The sequence below is a fragment of the Protopterus annectens genome, chromosome 10.part0 (assembly GCF_019279795.1).
Source record: "Protopterus annectens isolate FY-2018-M chromosome 10.part0, PAN1.0, whole genome shotgun sequence".
Classification (NCBI taxonomy): Eukaryota; Metazoa; Chordata; order Ceratodontiformes; family Protopteridae; genus Protopterus; species Protopterus annectens.
The window spans coordinates 1,259,206,510-1,259,229,324 of NC_056744.1; the positions used below are offsets into that span (position 1 = coordinate 1,259,206,510).

A 22,815-nucleotide genomic window follows, 5' to 3' on the forward strand; every position below is an offset into this window, starting at 1 on the left:
GATATGGCATTCCTTTACTGCATACAAAGTAACATCTAGTATAACAATGAAAGATACACAACAAAACCATACTTCAGCTTACAGCCTCAACTGTAAGAATCAATGTCTCCATACAAAAGAAGTCCAAACTTTATAGTCTCTTTCTAGCTTGCATCAGCAGTTTAGCGAATTTGCCAGAATAATAAGTCTTTCCCTTGAAGCTGGTCTGCTGACAGTTTGTTTCCCATATCTCACACATTCTATATAACTCTTCAGCCTTGCTCTTGTCTTGCACGTCCTGTTGATGAAACACAGCTGCACACAAGAGTTCATCTTGACCTGCTTGTAGATAATAAATTTCACAAACTGCATAGTTTATAAAGATAAAATATTTTACTTCTGATTTCTAATAACAATGAATGCCAAGCTATATGCCTTTTACCAAGAGTTTAAACTATGTGCACTTTTGTACTACACTAAAAAGCAGAGTATTTATTTTACATTTTCAGACAAATCCACTGAAAGACTTTTTTAACTTGTTCACTGCTGAAAGGAGAATGTCAAATCTCACAATTCCCTCTTTTCAATTAAAAGGCGGAACGTGACTGTTCATTTTCAACTTCAGCTGCATACATTGAAACCTTTTCCAATTTATCCAGGTTAACCATCATGATTTGTTGGATTCTGTATGTTTTTTGCATATGACAACTTATATAGCAATTCCAGATAGTTAATATGACTATAATGCCTAAAACTACTACTACAGGATGTATTAACCAATTTAACAGATTTTTTTTCCCGATGTGGAGCAACCCATAAAGATATCCCACCAATTGTGAGTAGTGTCTTTTTTGGTCTTTTCAGCCAATCTAAGTACTCTCTCAGAATAGAAAACCAAAGAAACTGTGTTGGTGCAGAAATAAATCCAAATGAAAGGTAAAAAGTAAAATAGAATGCTTAAAGATCGTATTCTAGACCACCTAAGAGATATTAGTAATAATAAACCATCAAATGCTCTAGCCAATCATGTTATGTCCAATGGCCATTCTCATTCCTTTAAGTTCTTTGTTCTACAACATATTCATAGAAATCCCAGAGGTGGTGACATTGAGAATATCACAGAGGGACATGAACAGAAGTGGATTTTGAAACTTAATGCTGAAAAGTATCCTGGTTTGAATGCTACTACTTCCTTGGTCCCTTTTTTAAAGGCTAGACATCTCAAGCATTAAGATTAGCTAAGTTCTTTCAAAATTAGTCTAATGTATTTAACTATTAGTTTCCAAGTATTCTATTTAACTTTTTCCTGCCTAGTATTTTCCCATGTTTTATAATGATTTTATAAGTTTTTTAAGTGCTTTCTCATGTATAGTATTTGATTCCTTCTTGTGCAATGTTTTTAAACAATGTTTTTAAGCAATGCTTTTTTAGTTTGAGGATGAGGCTTAATTGTTTTTCACTGCTACTTAATCATTGTGTGATTTTTATTGATTAATTGGCATTTTAGAATCTCTATTTAAACCTGTGCATTTTTTACTGTGGTGTCTGATGAAGCAACTTTGGTTGTGAAAGCGCTTACCACTTTGTACTTTGCTGCTTTGCTGTGATTAAACGTTTGCTGTGTGTTATCTTGGTGCATTTTTTACTTTTTTATTTTTTACTTTTTACTCTCTCAGAATCTTAGTATTGTTTATTATTTTCCCTAAATTATCCAAAGATACAGATATATTAGAAAGCTGTATTAAATCATAACTCCACTTCTATGGTTTTAGTAAACACATAGCTCTGATTATTCCATTTAAGGAATCAACGTGTGATAAACATCCTGCAAAAGGTAATTGTAAATTATGACCTACATCTTGATCTGTAACCAGACAAATATACTTGGGAGCTACTTCTATAAACATTTGAAAAGAAGAAGGCATTATGTTCCACTCACACAAATTAACAGAGTGCTGCAATAAGCACGGTTCATAGAGAGGTGAATGCTGTCCACAAATTAACCCATTTTGAGTCTGTGCACAATACTCAGTTTTATATGTTTTTTCCCCATCTATATGATTACCTTCAAATCGTGGCAACCAATACTCATATCCTTCTGGAGCTAGAAATATTATAGGTAATACCATAAACTGACACATAACAGTGGTATCAGTAACATTATAATGTGAAAACTGTCCTATGCAGTATTGCGGAGTACATTATGTTACTTCAGTATATAGTTTAATCCAATCTGTATCAAGTACCCATTTATGAAACAATTGCCGCCAAACATTTTCACTCTGTAACATCAGTTCAGTTTGTACATTATTATTATTTTTTTGAATTTCTACATACAAAGATTCATAGTGCATTTTGTCCAATTTACAGAAACTGTCATGTTACCATCAGATTTCTACTGATGTAACTTCATAGCATCATACCTGTCTAAAAATTGCTGCTGGTAGTTTATATTATGCAGGTGTGCCTTCCATATTTCTGGATTCCAAGATGCTTATAAATGTACAATCTGAGAGATATCTTCCCCCACTGTTTTAAACAATTAGCTAGAATTTCAATATTAGCTGCATTAATAACTCTAATGCATGTGCCTAGGCCTCCTAGCAGAGTATTATACCAAGCTCTTTTGTATTGGCATTTGCCTGTGTCTGGGAATGTAATGTTAAAATGTGTTACAACCTTTTGTTACTGTCTGTCTACCTTTTTACAGGTAGAAGGGATTTTAACCAAACGGTCTGTATGAACAGAGTAGGTTTACCTATTAATATTGATAGAACATATGCCTAATGTATGCTGCCTGTAATGACTGTGGTATTAGTACATATACTTGTACCTACCTTTAGCTGGGGGTAATGTACCTGCAAAGTCAGTTTGGATGGCATACCAAGGTCCATCTGCTGGAGTTACCTTTAATAACTGGCTTTTTTAATTGAGCATTTACCTGCAAACATTAAGCATTCAGCATGCACTAAATCACATATTTTGTTTAGCTGTGGATGCCAGTACTTGTTCTTTACAATGGGCCATAACTTTTGCCCAAATGTCTCATTACCTGTTGATTAAACTTCACTAACTGTCGTGCCTGTTGATATGGACTATAAGGAAGACTAGAACTGTCTTTAAAATATTTTGCATAATATTGCCCTGGACTGTCTCCTACAAGAGTACATTTCTCTAATTCTTCCTCTAGTCCAAGCATAGTTTGGATCTGTAGCAAATCATGTTGCAAATTCTGAGATGAAAATGTATGTATGGCATGTACTGCAGTAGTTTTATCTGGTACACCAGAAAGGTGTTCTGTAGGATACAATTGCATTCTTTCCCTGGCTGCCTTTTTTGCCATCTGATCTGCATAGTTATTTAACTGAAAAATCTCATTTGTACCTTTCTGATGAGCTTTTACCTTTAAATACTGTAGTAGCCCACAAGGGACTGACTATGAACTAAATTTCAAATAGTCTGAAACACAGAAGCATGCTTGAGCAATTTGCCCATATTATCAGCAAACCCTTTCCTTGCCCATGTAGACATATGCAGCGCAGAGAATTAACTACGTATGCACTGTTTGAAAAAAAAATTCCTTCATATTTCATGAAATTAGATAAGTAATACTTATCTCCTGCCTTTATTGTAACTTGCTTGACACTAAATAATGCCAACCAATTTGCAAAACACTGCTTGACTGACATCATCAATTCGTTTACTTAACTGCTTGTATGGCATGATGAGGTGTCTGTACTATAATGTCTTTGGAAAAAGCTATTAAGTATTCAATTTGTTTTAAACCCCAGTAAATGGCCAAAAGTCACTGAATGCAAGGGTAATATTCCCTCTCTACGTGTCATTTTTCTACTGAAAAATGTAAAGTCTTTTTCATTTTAGCATCAGAGCTGTGAGGCCACTCCTGTAAAATCACAACAGAGAGTGTGTTGGGTCCAGCTGCTGCCTGTAACACAAAGGGATGTGTTAAACTTGGAGCTACTAGTTTTATAGCCTTGGCCAATGCTGCCTTTAAATTACAAAAAGCTGTATTTTTCTTTGGTCCTTACTCCAGAAAGGGTAATTCTTTTTGGCTAAAAAGCATGTCATGATATGAATTGTACCTTTTTACTTTGAACCTTAAACTCTGCCTCCTGCAGTGTTTGAAGGACCTGTATCACTTTAGCTAAATGCTGTTTTTTTTCTTCAGACACAATTAGTGTATGCTTGCTGTGGCGATGTGATTATCAAAAGACAGACTACTGTCCACCTGGGTCCTAATGTCTCATCACACATTCAGTGTTAAGTAGACTACCACCTATGTGGTAGCTCACGGGTACAGAGTTTTTACCAAAGGGGATGACAATGCACTTTTTGGCATCGAGCTTGAGGCCATGGCTCTAACACCAGGCATCTGTCTCAGTGAGGCCCTTCTGTAGGATGTCCACATCATTTGGGGACTCAACTATGGCTCCTAGTTTGCAGTCATCTGTGAACTTCATTAGCCAGAGGCCTTCTGTGTTAGCCTGTACTTCAGAGAAGTAGATACCAAACAGGAGCGGTCCCAGGACTGAACCCTGTGTTACTCTATTTGTCACTGGTTTGATGTCAGATTTGGAGTCTGCAACTTTTACAGTGTGGGTTCTGTCAGTGAGTTGGTTGGCAACCCATCTTGTGATGTAGGGTTTTATACCTAGTTTAGTGAGTTTAGCTATAATTCCAGAATGGGGGATGTCAAGATATGCTGTGTGAACCACCTTAGCCTCATCGACTGCCTCAGAGAAGTCGATTAGGTTCAGGATGCATGATCTGCCTTTCACAAACCTGAACTGGGTGGGGTCCAGAGTTTGGAGGTTACCAATGTCTTTGTTTATGAGTTCCATGATGATATCTGACAGGGCTTAGTGGTAAATCACTTTGGCTATGGTGTGCAGGGTCCTGGGTTTGAGCCATGCAGAGGCTGTTTATTTTTTTTCAGTCATAGCCTCACCTCAGGCTTTGTGCCTGCTGAATTTAGCCTGATGAGCCTGGTCTGCAAGGCCATGTAACATATCATCATGGAACTTATAAACAAAGACATTCATGTCTTCTAAACCTGATAGACTTCTTTGAAGCAGTCACCAAAGCCATAGACAAGGGAAAGGTGGTTCACACAGCCTATCTAAGATAAACTCACAAAACTAGGTATAAAAGACCAGTGACAACTGGAGTACCACAGGGTTCTGTCCCTGTTTGGTATCTTCTTCTGTGAATTATGGGCTAAAACAGAGGGTCTTCTAATGATGTGGACATCCTACAAAAGGGCCTCACTGAGACAGATGTGGCCTCAAGCTCAATGCCAAAAGTGCATTGTCATCCCGATAAGAGACCTTGGGATACAGGTGGATGGTCCTCATCACAAAAGGTTTCTCATCCAGAAAAAAATAGGTCATTGTTCCCCTCTACTCATCACTCATTAGACCCATTACAGAATACAACACCCATTTTGGTATGTACCTCACAAGACATCTACAACAACTGGAATGGCCACAGAAATACCTCTCAAAGAGGATTACTGGCCTCAAACAGATGCTCTACACAGACCATCTCAAAAACTATATCACCTACTCAGAGGTGATCACTGTGTCAAACCCAGAGCTTTCGGACATGCTCCACTTAAAGAAATCCCAATTCCTCTGAGCTACATGCTCTAGGGACCTAAACTTTGTCACCACAATAAACAGGACATGCTGGATGGATAGATTCCTGTCACAGAGACTTCCCATACTCTGGAATAAACTACCTATCTATATCAAACAAAGCTCTTCATTAGCACTCTTCAAGAAAAATCTTGATGATTGGATGGGAAATAGGAAATTCACGCCGGGGATCACCTCTGTGGCTCTGCTCGACAGTGGCACAGGAAAATAATTTTCTTGGGTAGTGTACCTACCTATGAACTTATGAACCTATATGTTCCATGGTCTTGCAGACCAAGCTCATCACGCTAATAGGACAATAGTTCCCGGGATCAGTAGTGGGATAACTGTTGCTGTGCACCATTCAGTGGGTACAAAGCCTGATGTGAGGCTATGATTGAACATGGTGCTTAGGTGGGGAGCCAGTTCGTTCTGAAGTTCATAGCCTGGGATGTTGTCCAATCCCATGGATGCTGTGAGTGCAGCTTTTACCTGTGTAGTTGTGATTACAGGGACTCTGCATTCTTCCTGTATAGATATGGGCCCTTTAGGGTGTGAGAGGTTGGTAAAGTTAGCACTGAACCTATCTGCCAGAATTTTGGCAATGTCAGTTGGTTCTGTAATTTTCATGCAGTTGTGCTGGGTGTTGCCATTGAGATTCTTGACATAGGTATAGAATGCTTTGTGGTTGTCCTTAGAATCAGTGGCAATTTTATTTTCATAGTTAGCTTTGGATGCTCTTATAAGGGATCTCAGCATCTTACTGAGGCTGACCAGGGAGCTCCACCACTCATTGGATTTTACTCTATTTTGCAATAGTTTCTTCCTTCTGTTGTACAGTATGTTTATGGCAGGGGACCACCAGATTGGCTTCATTTTTGGAGGATAGCTTCTTGGTTCTGTTTGGGATAGCATGATCCATGCACTCATGTAAGTGCTTATAGAGTGCATTTGTGTAGGATTCGGCAGTTGTAACTGTATTGTCCATCTGCATCGGTGTCATGAAGTTCACCACTTCTGTCTTAAGAACCATGAAGTTGGCTATGGAGAAATGTTTTGCTTTGGTTTCCTTAATGTGGGGTGGGGGCAGGATGTGGATATCTAGGGTGATTAGCTTATGGTCTGATCTGACCAACAAGGAGTTGACTTCGGGTGTAAAACACTGGTCATTCATGTTGTTAATGACTAGGTCTAGAATATTGTTGCCCTTGGTGGGGGTGTGGATAAGTTGATCCAGGGCACTGGAATTTATGAATTCCAGAAAGCATTGAGCGAAGGAGTTGGTACATGAGTAGTTTTCCCAGTTAATTGTGGGGTAGTTGAAATCGCCCATTATTAGGGTGTTTGAACCCTAATATTTTCCAGTATATCAAGAAAAGAGGAGTGGGACATGATGGGGAATCTGTAGCAAGCTACAATTTGGATTGCAGTTTTGCCCAGAGTTAGTTGCACTTGGATAATCTCGGATGCATTATGCTGAGCAACTAGCCTAGAGGTGTGGATATCCTTAATGAATATGGGCACACCTCCGCCTTTGTTGTTCCGGTCCAGGTTACGTGGCCAAATAGTGTGGTATGAGTTATAGCCTGGTAGTGCAGGGGTGCTCTTTGGAGCCTTGAACCAGGTCTCAGTCACTGCACAGGTATCGATATTCTCCATTTTAAGGAGTGTCTTGAGTGAGTGCATTTTGAGATTTAGACTTCTAGCATTGAGTAGCATTACCTCAGTTTTTGCTTGCCTGTTCCTGTTACATTTGAAACTTGTCTAAAAAAGGCACTATAGAAATGGCAAGAGCCTTAGCCAGTATCCGGAATCCCATGGGCGACAGGTGCAGGCCATCTCTGGCAAAGCATCATGGTCTGTCGACCATGCCGTCCTAGGCAGACAGATACTGGATTCCCTTAGAATGACACCAGAAGCTTAGCCAATTGTTGAAGTCAATCATTTTGTCCTTGTACTGCGGTATCATTCTGGGCGATGGCAGAATGCTACTCAGGGCTAGAGTCATACCTCCCTGGGCTACAAGATCGGAAAGCTCTTCCATGTCTCTTTTCATGTAGCCCAGAGAGGCATGTCTCAGGTCATTCACACCAACATGGACAATGACAGAGTCATATTTGTACTTGGTTGTGGAGTGACCTGAGTGCATGGGTTATGTGGCAGATCCTGGCACCCAACAGGCAGCTGACAGTAACCTTCTCCTTGTTTAGCCTGGTAAATGGGACATCAGTGTGCATGACTATAGCGTCACCTATGACTAGTGTGTTGGGTACATTGTTTTGCCTAATATATTATATATGTTATAATATATATATATATATATATATATATATATATATATATATATATATATATATATATATATATATATATATATGTTTGCCCATAATATCTGAATAAGTGAGTGGGATTTTCATGACAGCATCAAGGAAACATTTTCCATCCTTCTGTGTTTTTTTCTTAAGTTTTGGATTTTTCTTGGTATATTGATTGATTTTCTTAGTATATTTTATTTTTTACTTATTTTCCATTTGTTTACCAGGTTAGTCCGACTGGACACAAGATGAACATTTTCAGCGGAGGCTGGGGGAGAAAAGCTCCAGATACATAGTAAACAATTATAAAAAAATAATAAAAATAAATTATACAAACATAGCTATTTTGTACAAAGAGCATAGAAAATATAAAAGGAGTAAAATCAGAGTTTTACAATTGATGCAGCATACACAGTGGTTAGACTATTGAGAAACAATTAAACAAGATAATATACAACAAATATACAACTGCTTGAACATAAATTCAAAAAGAAGTTTCCATAGACAAACAGGGTCATAAACTAGAAATCATAACTATATTGATATGATTTATATTGCATTTATCTTGTTTTAATGATGGTATGTGTGTATTATTGTACGTGTCATATGTGCACACATATTTGCATTAATCTATGTATTTACAGTATAGTGACAAAGTACTAGGTCACATCAGAGGCTTGGGAGGTCATTGTTAAGAAACTGAGAACTATTGTAAAGCTTGGCATTGAATACCATAAGTTCAGGTTATGCTATAAGAGAACTATGTAAAGATAACCATGTCAGCAGCCAGAATGCATTATAAACTGAATATTTTACAGTGCACAATAAGAAATGGATAGATTGGCCCAAACTCTGGACTGATGTGTGTGCTTTTTTTTTTTTTTTTTTAATTCCTGGGGAAATGCTATTCAGAAGTGAAGAGACATATAAGGGAACAGTTTTAGTGGCACACCAGGCTGTGATTTTTTTTTTATGTCTATTGTCATGCAAAGCTGACAAAATAGTTGAATCTACCCAAGCTGGAAATGTGAGACTGTAGCCCACTGAAGGAGGGGAGATGGGAGGAGTAACTTGGCCAGGAATTGAAACTTGCAAAACTGCTCCTTGTAAAAAGTCTTTTTTATCTCAGTAATTTGTTGACACTTTTGCAAGTTTATTTCAGAGAATGTGTAGTACATCAATAGGAACAACATTTGTAAAACTCAGCATGTACCAGTCAATGATACATGAGCTGCAGACTCTCAAACTTGGCATTTTTTTCAGGTGGTCCATTCTAAGTGAATGGAAGTCTAGTCTGACAACAAATGGTAGGGCTATTTGTTCTCACAGCCTGTGCATTGAGACAGATTTAGCTTTCCAAAGGAATCACAATGTCTGCCCCCATGAGGACAGACAAGAGTAAAAAAAAATAAAATTAGGAATGAGCACTTATTTTGCTGCAGACAGCTTTAGGAAGTGCAGTAAATCATGGCAAGATAAAAATATATGTTTTTTCATTGTTTGCCCGTAGTGGTCCTTTAAACGTGCTGCTTTTAGCAGGCTCAGATTCTTGTGTCTGTAATTGAACTTGTAATGTGTTGGTCTCCTCCCTTGCAACAATTATGTCATATGTTTATTGCAAATGGACAGTTAACCCTTTCATTATACAAATAGCTTTACTGCCTTGTTCAATAACAGTTTATGTCTTAATTTTAGGATGTGAGACTTTCAAAAACTGAGAAAATTCTTTTGTACATTTAGCAGTATCAGCATGCATTTTACCAGACGCATTGCATTTATCAAAGTAAATCTGAAAGTGACCCATTAGGTCAAGATAAACCCAGACTGTAAACTACAAACTTTAACCTATAGAAACAGGAACCATTGTCTGTGCTTCAAGCATTACTTTACCCTGGTTTTCTTACAGGTTTTGTACAATATGTACAATATGTTTTTGACAAGGCATGCAAAAAGCAACATTTAAATAAAACATTTCTGTACATTCTGTGACACTTCTGCCCAATGTAGTAAAGACTTACAGGTGCTAACATGCTGATTATACTATGTATTTAAATAATTTCACACATCTACATATGATTCAGATACATTAACTGTAAAATATGTAGTGCACTTCTTGGCATTTTTATGAATTTAATTCATTGTTAAAAGAAAAACAGAAGAAAATATTTACAACAAATGTTCAGGACAAGGTGATCAGGCTTGACACGAAGATCAGTTGTGGAAGAATTTTCTGCTGTCAGTCACTAGATGCTGGTGAAGGCAGGATTGGCAGTGGAGACCCCTCTTTGTATCTCACCAACTGTATGAAGAAAAATTACCGTACTGCCCTGTACTGCACCGCAGTGGTTTCATCCAACAGGCAATGGACAAAGTAGTAGGAAAAAAGAAGAGTCGACTCAAGAGAAGAACTGTGCAGGAATGTCACACTGTGAGAGGTACCTCTATAGAACACACCTCCGTTTTGTTCAAACTGGCCTGGTCTCGCCACTGTAAAATTTATGTTACTACACTGAAAGGTAGTCTGTACCATTACTCAATGAAGACAATTGAGCCGGTTCAATCTGATATGGCATTCCTTTTACTGCATACAAAGTAACATCTAGTATAACAATGAAAGATACACAACAAAACCGTACTTCAGCTTACAGCATCAAATGTAAGAATCAATGTCTCTCATACAAAAGAAGTCCAGACTTTATAGTCTTTTTCTAGCTTGCATCAGCAGTTTAGAGAATTTTCCAGAATAATAAGTCTTACCCTTGAAGCTGGCCTGCTGACAGTTTGTTTCCCATATCTCACACATTCTGTTCCTAAAGAATAACTCCTCAGCCTTGCTCTTATCTTGCATGCCCTGTTGATGAAACACAGCTGCATACAAGAGTTTGTCTTGACCTGCTTGTAGATCATAAATTTCACAAACTGCATAGTTTATAAAGATAAAATATTTTACTTCTGATTTCTAATAACAATGAATGCCAAGCGATATGCCTTTTACCAAGAGTTTAAACTATGTGCATTGTTATACTACATTAAAAAGCAGGGTATTTATTTTACATTTTTAGACAAATCCACTGAAAGCCATGTTTAACTTGTTCACTGCTGAAAGCAGAATATGTCAAATCTCACAGTTGTTCTACTAACTTTATCATTTGTTTTACCGTGCCCTTTTCTTCTGACAGTTTTGAAATAAGAAATATAATATTAAAAAACTGGGTTATTATTACAAAAGGACTAAAGAGGGTCTAAAACCTAGAATAATTTATAAGAGAGGCGTACTATTAAGAACTTACTTGAGAACCCTTTACCTACAACTTTGCCCAAGTATGGTATGGAAGTAATGTGGCCTTTGCTTCCACTGTAAATTTATTAGTATCGGGGACTCCTTTGAAATTCAGGGTGTGCATTATTTTATTAATGGCAGCTTTAACTTTAGTTCCACAGGAGTCATATACCTGGCTCAATGTCAGGTGTGTACCTCATTCTATCTGGGTAAGACAGAGAGTATATGAAACAGCGTATTTATTAATATCAGTATAATATTAATAAGATGAACTTAAATAACGCCTTGGCAAAACACATGGCTGAGAATCCAAGTCACTATTTTAATTATAGGGAGATTGACCAAGTTCCTAAAGATGTTAGAGAAGGCCCTTGGTCTTTGAATTTAGAATTGAGAGAGTTACTTTGGCAACTCAAACTTAATGCGTTCTCATTTCCTGAGTTGAGTGAAAATTGTTCCCTAGGGTGTATACTTAGACTAAAAACTTTAAAAAGATGATGTTTTTAGAGAATATTTAAAAGATGAGGCTGTTAGTATGTGTGTGTGTGTGTGTGTGTGTGTGTGTGTGTGTGTGTGTGTGTGTGTGTGAGTGTGTGTGTGTGTGTGTGTGTGTGTGTGTGTGTGTGTGTGTGTGTGTGTGTGTGTGTGTGTGTGTATATATATATATATATATATATATATATATATATATATATATATAAAATATCCAAAAAAGAAGAAGGTACCAGACCACAGCCAAATTGATCATAAAATTTATTGCAAAGAAGATAAAAACCAGGTTAGTGCTTTCACAGCATCAAAGCTACTTCATCAGACAATACATTCATCTAACTGTCTCTGTTTTAAACTAATTACAGCCAATGCACAAGCATCTCTAATTAAGCACATAGTTATATTTAAAGCAATAACACTATTACTAACACATTTTAAAATACTCATTCTAAACATATATATATATATATATATCTATATATATATATATATATATATATATATATATATATGTATACTAATATTAACATTTATATGATTTAGTGTTTTATTTTTGTTATATGTATAAAGCTTTTTATGCACACTGGTGCATTACTGAGCTTCATATTGATAAATGCAAGAGGGCTGTATTTGCATACAAAACATGGAAAGGACCTTGAACTTACATGAAGAAGTTTAACATTTGGGATAAATCAAGTCAGACAGCAAGTTAGTTAGAAAACCACATAAGACAAAATACTGGAAATAATTTTAAAAAATTAATTTAAAAATCATGTATCGTTATTGAGTTCACTTATTTTATTCATATGATGAGCATATTACAATGGTGTTGATGAATACTGTAAGCTGTCATTTGTAACTAGGAAATCATTTGAGCATTAGGGAAAATAATTATTCGTCAGTAAAAAATCATTTACTTTGCTGCCTTTTAGTGATTATGCATACTTGGTAGAAATGCAGTGATTTTATTCCGAAGTACTGACGTGTGAGGAATGTTTTGTTGGCTCAACATGTGTCTTTACTGGGAAATTCCTGTATCACTGATGAAAGATAACTGACAGTATTATGATTACAAGAAAGTGGTACTGGCTAAGAAAGGGTGGATTTGTTAACAAACTGCTTTCTGTACTATTGTGGATGTATTCATATTAGTGCTAACATTTCTTCAGCACAACTTTACTTAGCTGGAATCTGCATGTGTATACCATTATGAGGGTGTGTCACATAATTTTTTCTGAGGATGGCAGACAGAGTTCCAGTGCTGTATTGTCTGACTGATGATTTTTTTTTTGTTTGTGTAAATGACTGTGGAATTGTGCAGAAATGATACAGAAGAAGTGATCAAGCCAGCGAAAGGAGCATTAAAATCATTTTATATGTCAGTAAGCATCTACTGTATGTGGATTGCAAAGCTGATAGAATAGACAGACATAACTCCACTTTTTATAACGAATGTACGATGGCATGGAAATTTGACTATGAATCCTAAGTGGGCAAAAGAACTTTATTAGCATATGTCATTTATCATAATTTCTTATTTACATTTCATTATGAGTTAATCGATTTAAGCTTTTTTCTCGTCCAACACACATTAACATAAATGGCCTCTATGAATAGTAGCCTTGCTACTTCACAGTCAGCATGAATACCCATAACATGTTTGCACAATGTCTATGAATATAGGCCTGATTGTTTTATCCTCTTTCTGTATATACGTATGTGTATATGTATATGTATACGTAATGCATATGTATATGAGGAACCTGTGTTTATGGGATATACAACGTCTCTTTGATATTTTCTCAAAATCCTCTATAGTTTGTTAGGATAAAAGTACTGGGAGAAATGTACATATGAGCTGAGCTGTAAGATATGAAAATGGATGAGACTTGTCTGAAAGTATGTAATGTGTTCTCTTTGTCTTAAAGAAATGTGACATTGTGAACTGATTTACAGCCTGATTATATGTAAATCTGTTAATACCCTGGAAGCAGGCAACTTATTTTACAAGGTACACAGGAAAAATGCACATTGGTATCTAGGCATGTAGTCAGCTTGTGAAGCAGATGGTCTCTGCTAGGTGTAGACTTTTGTTTTTATACTAAATCTGCAAATATTAATCAGTTAAGCTAACTCTGTTGTTGGCTCATCTAGGGCCTAATGTTGATCCCTGATCTGGTGCCTCTCAACTCTATGCAGAAGAGCAAAAAAAAAAAAACATAGCCTGGCACTTCTCAACTAAGAAGCATCATTTCTGGTTATGCACCCCACTCAGATATTCATCTCTAAAAATGTCTTCTACTTTTAAAAAACATAGCACACTGCTTCAACTACTAAAACTGCAAGTTATGCTGCACACAAGAGCTTTAGTCTTGACAGTCAAATAGCAAAATAATTAATTTCTGTACTGGCATTTAAAAATACTTTTATATAAAACAAAGAAAGTACTGCACTGTAGAGTGATTGACATATGCCAGTTGTGCTCTCTAGCACCTTTTGCTCAGAGCTAATTCAACCCCTTTGCCCCACCTAGCTACACTATTGAATTAAACAACATGGCCAAAGTTCAACATGGCTGCTTATGAAACCATATTTCTGTCCACTGCTTAATACTGTTGATATAATAAACATCTTAGAGAAAATTCTCAGGGAAATATGATCAGCAATATGATAAGGCTTGCAGGAATGGTACACATAAATCTGAGGTATGTTGCTAGTATGCATATCAAACTGTTCCTTGACACAGAGGAATTCTAGTTAATTAGCCATGTATTTTAATCTGAATTTATTTCTGTATTTGTGAATAATTACTTCAGAGCAGGAACATCCACTATGTTAGAATCATGCAAACAATAATGTTTATACAATGCTTTGCTTTGCTTTGTTCCCACCATAGCATGAAGTCTCAAGTCTGCTAGTTAAACATTTACTAGACTAGTGATAAGACATTTAAATGTTGCAGCTACTCTGTTAACCTGTTGTTGTGTAACAATGTAATGAGGTTGATGGAGAGTGTTATTTAAGTGGATCCCATTCACAAGACCGAAATCCGAAATGACCGAAGATGAATGTGCAGGGACAAAAAGAGCAAAACTTTTAATTTACTGACAAGTAAAGTGTTTCTCAGGAAAGTAAACACTTGCCCAACATCAGTAATATGCCCTTTTCCCCACTGTATTGTGATCCCTGGTTTGGTATATATAGTTAGGGGGGCTGAGGGGGTATGAGGTCGAAGGCCCCCACCTAGGTGGTTTTGATACATTGCGCTATGTTTTTTTTTGCAACTGTTGGGCAAGTGTTTACTTATCCTGGTAAAAATTTACTGTTCAGTAAATTAAAGTATCACTGTTTTCATCTCAGCAAATTCATTTCAGTTATTTTGTATTTAGACCTTGTGAAGTAGATGCATTTAAACAGACATTTATGTTGACAATGGCAGCCTTGTACTGCTCATTTAAATAAGGAAGCTTGCAATAACTAACCATTGTAGTTCAATTATATGTACAGTCTTGCTTACTAATTGGGCCAGGATATACATTTCCTGTCACATCTGATATGTGTAGAGATAAAGGATAAAACAGTATCACATAGATGATCTTAGTCAAATTTGTGATATATATATATATATATATATATATATATATATATATATATATAGTTCTAGGTTATAACACCGACAGCACATAACGACATCACCGACACCACATCATCACTCAACACATCATCACAACAACCAATAAACAAAACAAATTCCCTGACCAAAAACCACACACACAACACAAGCATACCTAAATCCTAACAAACAAACACTAAACCTTACATACACAACTATCCACAACCCTAATAACCTAACCCCTAACCCAAAACATTCACTACTGCACTCTTACCTAACCCGCACCCACCCTAACTCACTTAACCCACCCCTACCCCTACAGACGTCAACATCGACGACACTTACCTTACTGCACCCTACGCCTGTCATCACTACCATACACATCCTTTCCCCATCTCGGTGTTCTCCGGTGTTTTCATCCGTCGATCTTCTGGTCTTCTCATCTGTCGATGTTGTAACCCAGACCCATATATATATATATATATATATATATATATATATATATATATCTGGCAGGAACAGCATGTCTCTAGTCTTAAGCAACATTTTGCCTTCATCTAGGATGATGCCTCAATATAAACAGAAAATGATTGACTTCAATAATTGGATTAGTTTCTGGTATCATTGTAAGGGGATTCAGTATCTGTCAGTCTGGGATGGCATGATTGACAGACCTCGATGCATTGCCAGAGATGGTCTTCATCTGTCACCCCTGGGATTTCAGCTACTGGCTAAGACTCTTGCCACCCCCATAGTGCCTTTTTAGGCAGTGTCTCAAGGACAAAATTCCCAATGTAAAAACTCCATCTAAAAACAACCTCAAGGTTATGTTGCTAAATGCTAGGAATTTTAACATAAAACTGCACTCACTGGAAGCAGTCCTCACTTTGGAAGACACAGACATTTCTGCAGTCATGGAGACCTGATTCAGGGCTGTAGACTAACCCCAGCCATAATGGGTTACACCTCCTTCCACACGTTCAGACCACAATCTCAAAGCATGAAAACTAAAGGAAGTGGTGTATCAATATTCATTAAAGATAAATACACCTCCAAATTGGTTAAAAAGTATGATTCCCTGGAGATACTTCAAGTGCAATTAACTGTTAGTAGAACAGCTATTCAAGTCATTGCCAGCTACAGGATCCTCGCCACAAATCAGGACACCCACACTGCCTATTTGGATCTACTTGAGTCTATCATGATATATCTGAAAACCACGGTTTTGGCAGACTTTAATTACCCACATTGAGTGGGTAAATTACTCATACTCAAACTCACTTGCCCAAAGGTTCCTCTACTTTGTTAACTCCAATGTCCTGGACTAGCTGGTTGACACCCCCACAAGGGGTGCCAATATCCTGGATCTGGTGCTTAACAATATGGGGTTCCACTGAAGCACCCCCACTATGAGGTCTTCCCTGGTTAGATCTGACCACAAATCAGTCTCATTCAAAGTAACTATCACACCTGACCCCACCCAAGCAGCAACTAAAGTAAAAAACTTCTCCAAAGAAGATTATTACCTATTGCAGGATGGTATAAATAGCTTTACAACACCCCCCATCTGACGGAACTGGCAGCTATGCAGAGTTCTGCACCAGTGCTTTATACAAACACCTGTATAACTGCATTGACTCAGCTGTATCTGATAGGACCAAAACAAGCTCTCAAGGAAGAGCAAACCTACCTGATGGACAACTGACCATTAACAGGCTTTACAATAAGAGGAAAAAATTGCTGTCTAAGAGTAAGAGGGAAAGAGCCCTAAACTGGAAACACTCCCTCCTCAATTTAAACAAGCAAATAAGACTTCTTGTAAAGTCCTCCAAAGCAAACTACAAATCCATATTAGCTTCCTCAACTAAGGAGAACCATAAGGTGTTCTTTAGTCATGTGTGTAACCTTAAAGGAAAGGCCCAGATTTGTGCCAAACTGGTAGTTAATGATACTACATATACTAAGCCTGTGGACATAACTAACCTGTTGGCCAACAGGTTCCTTAAAAATGTTATTCCCCTGTCCCCAGTACATGCACCCAATGACATCCCTACCACCTATCCCCTACCTTGTATCTCTAAAGAGCTGGTCATAAATGGTCTCTCTAAAGCCAGTCAAAAATGCCCTCTCTAAGGCCAAGAACAAAGCATCTATGGGACTTGATAACATCCCAGTCTGTGGCCTGTATGGGCTGCAACAAGAATTAGCAACAACATTGGGGAGTATTTTCAATCGTAGTCTAAGCATTGGCTTCATCCCAGCAGAATGGAAAATGGCCACAGTTATTCCCTTGCACAAAAGTGGTGCTTCCACTGACCCTGGGAACTATAGACCTGTTAGCCTGACTAGCCTTATCTGGATGGCAATGGAGTGAATCATCATGGACCTTATCAACAAATATATAAGTAATCTCCAAACACTTGACCCTATTTGGGTTGGATTTGTCAAAGGGAGATCATGCCTGTTAAATCTGGTGGACTTCTTTGAGACAAGGCCCTGGATGAGGGGAAATATGTGCTTACAGTGTACCTAGACTTAGCCAAGGATTTTGAGATTATCTCCCACTCAGGCATCATTGACAAACTCACCCAGATAGGTATCAACCCTTATATCATTAGATGGGTCACTAATTAGCTCACTGATAGAATGCATATAGTCAAAATAGGGGAATCCATCTCCAACAGCAAACCTGTAACCAGTGGTGTTCCACAGGATTCAATTCTGGCACTTCTACTGTTTGGAATCTATTTCTCTGAAGTACAAGCAAAAACTAAAGGTCTGTGGCTGACCAAGTTTACTGATGACTGAAAACTAGAAGCGGTCATAGACTCTCCAAATTATGTCAACATCCTACAATAGAGTCTTACACAATCAGATGATTGGTGCCAAAGTCATGGTCTTAAACCCAATGCAAAAATGTATTATCATCTCTTTCAGTATGAGCAATGTTCTTGCTAACTACCACATCAATAGCAAAACCCTAAGTATGCACTCATTGGTGAGAGACCTGGCCACACAGGTTGACAGCATTCTATATTCCTCATCTCATACGTAAGGGCATTGCCTCCTTCAGAAAAAAAGAAGCTATAACTTCCCTGTACTTCTCTCTCATCAAGAAAATAATTAAGTACAACACCCCTTTGGGTATGTACCTTTCCAAGCACCTGCAGCAATTGGAGAGACCACAAAGGATCTTCACAAGGAAAATTCAAGGCCTTCAGCATCTATCCTATGTGAATCATCTGAAATCACTGTCACTTTATTCTTTTTCATACAGACTAGTCAGAGGTGATCTCTGCCTTGCATATAAGGCAATCTCCAACCCTGCTTTATTGGAAATGCTGCATATCTGCAAGTCAAATGGTACAGAACTTAACCTGGTATGTGACATTAATAGAACCTGATGGTGGGACAGATTTGTCTCCCAGAAGTTACCACACCTTTGGGACAGACTCCTACTCCATGTCAAACAGAGCACATCATTGGCCCTTTTCAAACTGAATATGTATGTTTGGATGGGTAACCATAAATTCGCCCCAGGGGTTCCATCTGCATCCTCTTGGACAGGGGCTACAGGTGCTGATCATGGAAATAAGGATAGAACTTGGATAGGCTTGTAAGGGCTCTAGGATCATTAGCCTAGTAACTTCCTATGATCCTATACACACACACACACACACACACACACATATATATATATATATATATATATATATATATATATATATATATATATAAAACACTGCTAACCACACAGGAAATTTGTGATTTTGATCTACTGGTCTTGATTTATATTTGAAAATACTCTGTGTCACATCTGCTCTGGCTGTGGTGATAGTTAAATAGGTTTATAGCAGATTACTAGGCTAATGGCCTAAGAGCCCTTACAAGCCTAGCCATTTACATTGAAAACCTTGAAACTGCATAAACTGCATTGGTCGGCTGGCATATGGTCGAATGGCAGTTTTCAAGTCGGCAGAATATTGAACCAAAATGTATCGACTACACTACAGCGAAAGGGTAGTGTAGTTTGAGTATTTGGGTTTGATATTGTGCAGGGAGATTGCAGTTCAGTGAGGAACAGGGAATTAGCCCACTTACTCACTGTAGTGCTTTCTCAGAGTTGGTATATTTAAAGTGCAGGGGGGTGTGGAGGGCACAGGGACCTCCTGCAAAATAGTAGAATTAACATACCATTCACTGTAGAGTGTATCATTAGGTACATGTGCATAGCAGAAGGTGACGTCACCTCCTACTATGCCACATACATTGAACTACTGATGTCGATGTATTCATTTTCGTCTTGGTTGCTGCTTCAAAATTCTGAATTCAGCATTTTGGGTTGGCATTCTGAATGGTCAACCAAAGCGGATTCAGAATTTCAATAGTAAACCAAGCCTAGCTAGTATAACCCAATTCTACCCAATATATGGCCCCTATGAGCAGAGGATGGCATGGGTTTGTAACTAAGCCTTGTGTATCTTACAAATTGCCCCTGTTCATAAGGTACATAAGCAAACAACTAACAACTAATGGAGCCTGTTTTTGGAATAAGGACATGTATTGAGCTATGATATTATTCAGATCTCACTTGCAGGAGCATTATTTATTCCATATTTTGAATTGCCGCTATAATACTTTTTGGACTGAATTTTGATAAAAGAGCATTGCTATAGACATAACAAGACTGTTGGTGTATTGTTAATTAGTCACTGCAATAGACTGCAATATTTCTTTATCTAAATGCAATGGAAACATGTTTAAATTGAACTGTTAAGTTATATGCAAGCAAAATCAGTTATGTATGTGTTATGCAGCTATTTGCTATCTATGCATCTATCTATCTATTTATCTATCTGTCTCTATCTACCTATGGATCTCAGTAAAAAGGCAAAACGTGGTATGTCTGCAGTGGGGTATGGCTTCATTTGCCTAAATGCACCAGTAAAGAATTAAAAAAGCAAAAAGCCAAGGGCATTCAAAATCCAAGTAGATGAAACACTTGTATGTCCTTAAGAGATCATTTGTATATGTATCATGGGCATCCACTACAAAACGGTTAAGGTATTACACAGTGCAGATTTCAGGTGGGTGGATCTTTCGGGTCAATATTATATTATTGAAAAGACAGGTCAACGAAGGAACTTACACTGAAAATGCCATTCAGCGAATTCACTCTTGTGGAGGGCTGTGCCCCCACACCACCTGCTAATTATATATACCAATTCCAAGATTGCACTACAGTGGGGAAAGGGCAAATTTCCCAGTCTTCATTGTACCACAATTTCACTATGAACAGTTCACTGAATGGTGTTTGCTATGTAAGTGCCATTTGCTGACCTGTCTTTTCAATAATATAATATAATATAGACCCGATCTTTCTTGTAGTTTTTACTTAAGGGGTTTGTGTGTGAGATCACAGAAAGCAATTAAATAGGAGGCCTGCTATACATTATATACTTTTGCTGATGAGTTAATATTATGGCTTCACTGCAAATGATTTGTAAGTCAAAATATGTGTTCAGTAAAAGTAGAATGTTTGGGCAAAATATAAATTTAATGATAATATATATATATATATATATATATATATATATATATATATATATATGTGTGTGTGTGTGTGTGTGTGTGTGTGTGTGTGTGTGTGTGTAAATGTGTATAATATATACATTCATTATATTAACCAGTCAGCAGTGGAAATATTGACTCTAGATGATTATAATTGTTACTCTAAATGATTGTAATTGCTAAGGTGACATGCCAACCCAACCCAATGTACAAAAATGGGAAAAAGAGGTTGTGGATTGATGGATAGGTGGATAGATATATATTTATATAAATATAAATTAACAAAATATACATTTTGAGAAACTAGTAAAATTACACAAAAGCCATGCACACACCGATGCTGCAGAAAAGTGTAGGTGTGTCTTTTAGAATTCCATATCCCTTTCATTGTACTAATATACTAACCAATTATTACTAACTTACTGTTAGGATACCATCTCTGCAAACTACTTCAGCTCCAGACATTTACTCCACTTGCAGCTAAATTTCATGAAAAAAAATCCACATACAACCTGAGACACTACTCACAAGCCACCAGCTGCCATTATCCCTACAGCCAAACTCCGCAGCACTGCACATGCATTGCCCTCTCAGGACCTACTCTCAGGCAAGCTGTTCCCATTGACATTATGGAAATCAAGTCTTCCTTCAAATTCAGAATGTAGCTTAAAAAGCAGTTTGTCATCCAAGCCAAATGCTCCTGCTTCAACACAGGACAACTCACCTAGCATACTATCCCTGTGTCCTTACCAAGTCTGCTTTCATCTCTCAGATTTACTGAAGTTGACCCACTTTTGAAACTAATGTCTATATATATATATATATATATATATATATATATATATATATATACAGTTTTTCTATGGAACTTGTTTGAACTACGCTTTTATTATTTAAATGTTTGTATTTTTTGTTTATGAAATGTTTTGTATTTCACCAAGGCTGCGCAAGAATTTGATCACCATTGATCAATGCACTACCCCAATATACAAATATAAATAAATAAATGTGAAAATGATAACTGCATTCCTTTCAGATGATTCAAATATTATCTGCTTAGGTGGTAATTTAAGTTATAACCCAAAGAATTTTCTCATTGACTTAGTACATTTTCAGCATTGTACAAAAGTGAATGTAAACCACTTAAAGTATTATTCAAAATGTGAATTGCTCTTTGGAGTTAGAGTACATTTAGTATAGTTGGTAGAAGTTAAGGGACATTTCCATATCAGTCTTAATAATGTGTTACATTTTTCTCCTCATTTTAGTTGCCTTAAGTAAACAAAGAAGCCCGACTGATGGCCATGTTTGACAAGTCTCCTAGGAATATCACACATGATATATTAGTCTTCTGTCCAAGGAATTATATAATTTCTTTTTATATTATGTATACCTTTTAGTTGTAATCTTGTTACATTTTGCTATTAAAAGTGTTTATTGAGTGTCATTCATATTCCTGACAATGGCCTACTGAAATAACATCTAGTGGCACTGTCATTTCAACAGACTTTTTTAATCAGATACGTGGAGCAAAAGGTCTATATTATATGAACAAAAGTTCATATAATCGATTGCTCTAATGAGCGAAAATCATGGAAATTGAGATGCGTTCTTTGTGATCGCAGTACAGTGAAGATTGGAGTATTTGCCCTTTACTCACTGTAGTGCGATCTCAGAATTGGAATATATTTTTAGTGGGGTGTGTGTGGGGTGCAGTCCCCCCAATATAGTTTTTGATTTCCGGGATTTTCGCTCATTAGAGCGATTGATTATATGAACTTTCATTCATATAATATAGACCCTGAGGCAACAAGCTTCTCTTGCCAAGTTTAATTTCATATGCATTTCATAAGACGTCATGTTAATAAAAGGGTATTGTGATCTGGCAACCCCCAAAAATACCCTGTA

The 22,815-nt window shown here is 37.2% G+C and overlaps 1 protein-coding gene across 1 annotated transcript in view; it reads left to right on the forward strand.

Moving 5' to 3' along the window:
- LOC122812834 (C-type lectin BfL-2-like) overlaps positions 1 to 22,492 on the forward strand; it is a 63,431-nt gene extending 40,939 nt beyond the window's left edge. The window contains exon 7 of the mRNA XM_044084882.1: positions 22,176 to 22,492. Within this exon, the coding sequence (XP_043940817.1) occupies positions 22,176 to 22,188 (13 nt within the window). The 3' untranslated portion in view covers positions 22,189 to 22,492. The remainder of the gene's footprint in view (positions 1 to 22,175) is intronic.
- The last annotated feature ends 323 nt before the right edge of the window (positions 22,493 to 22,815 follow it).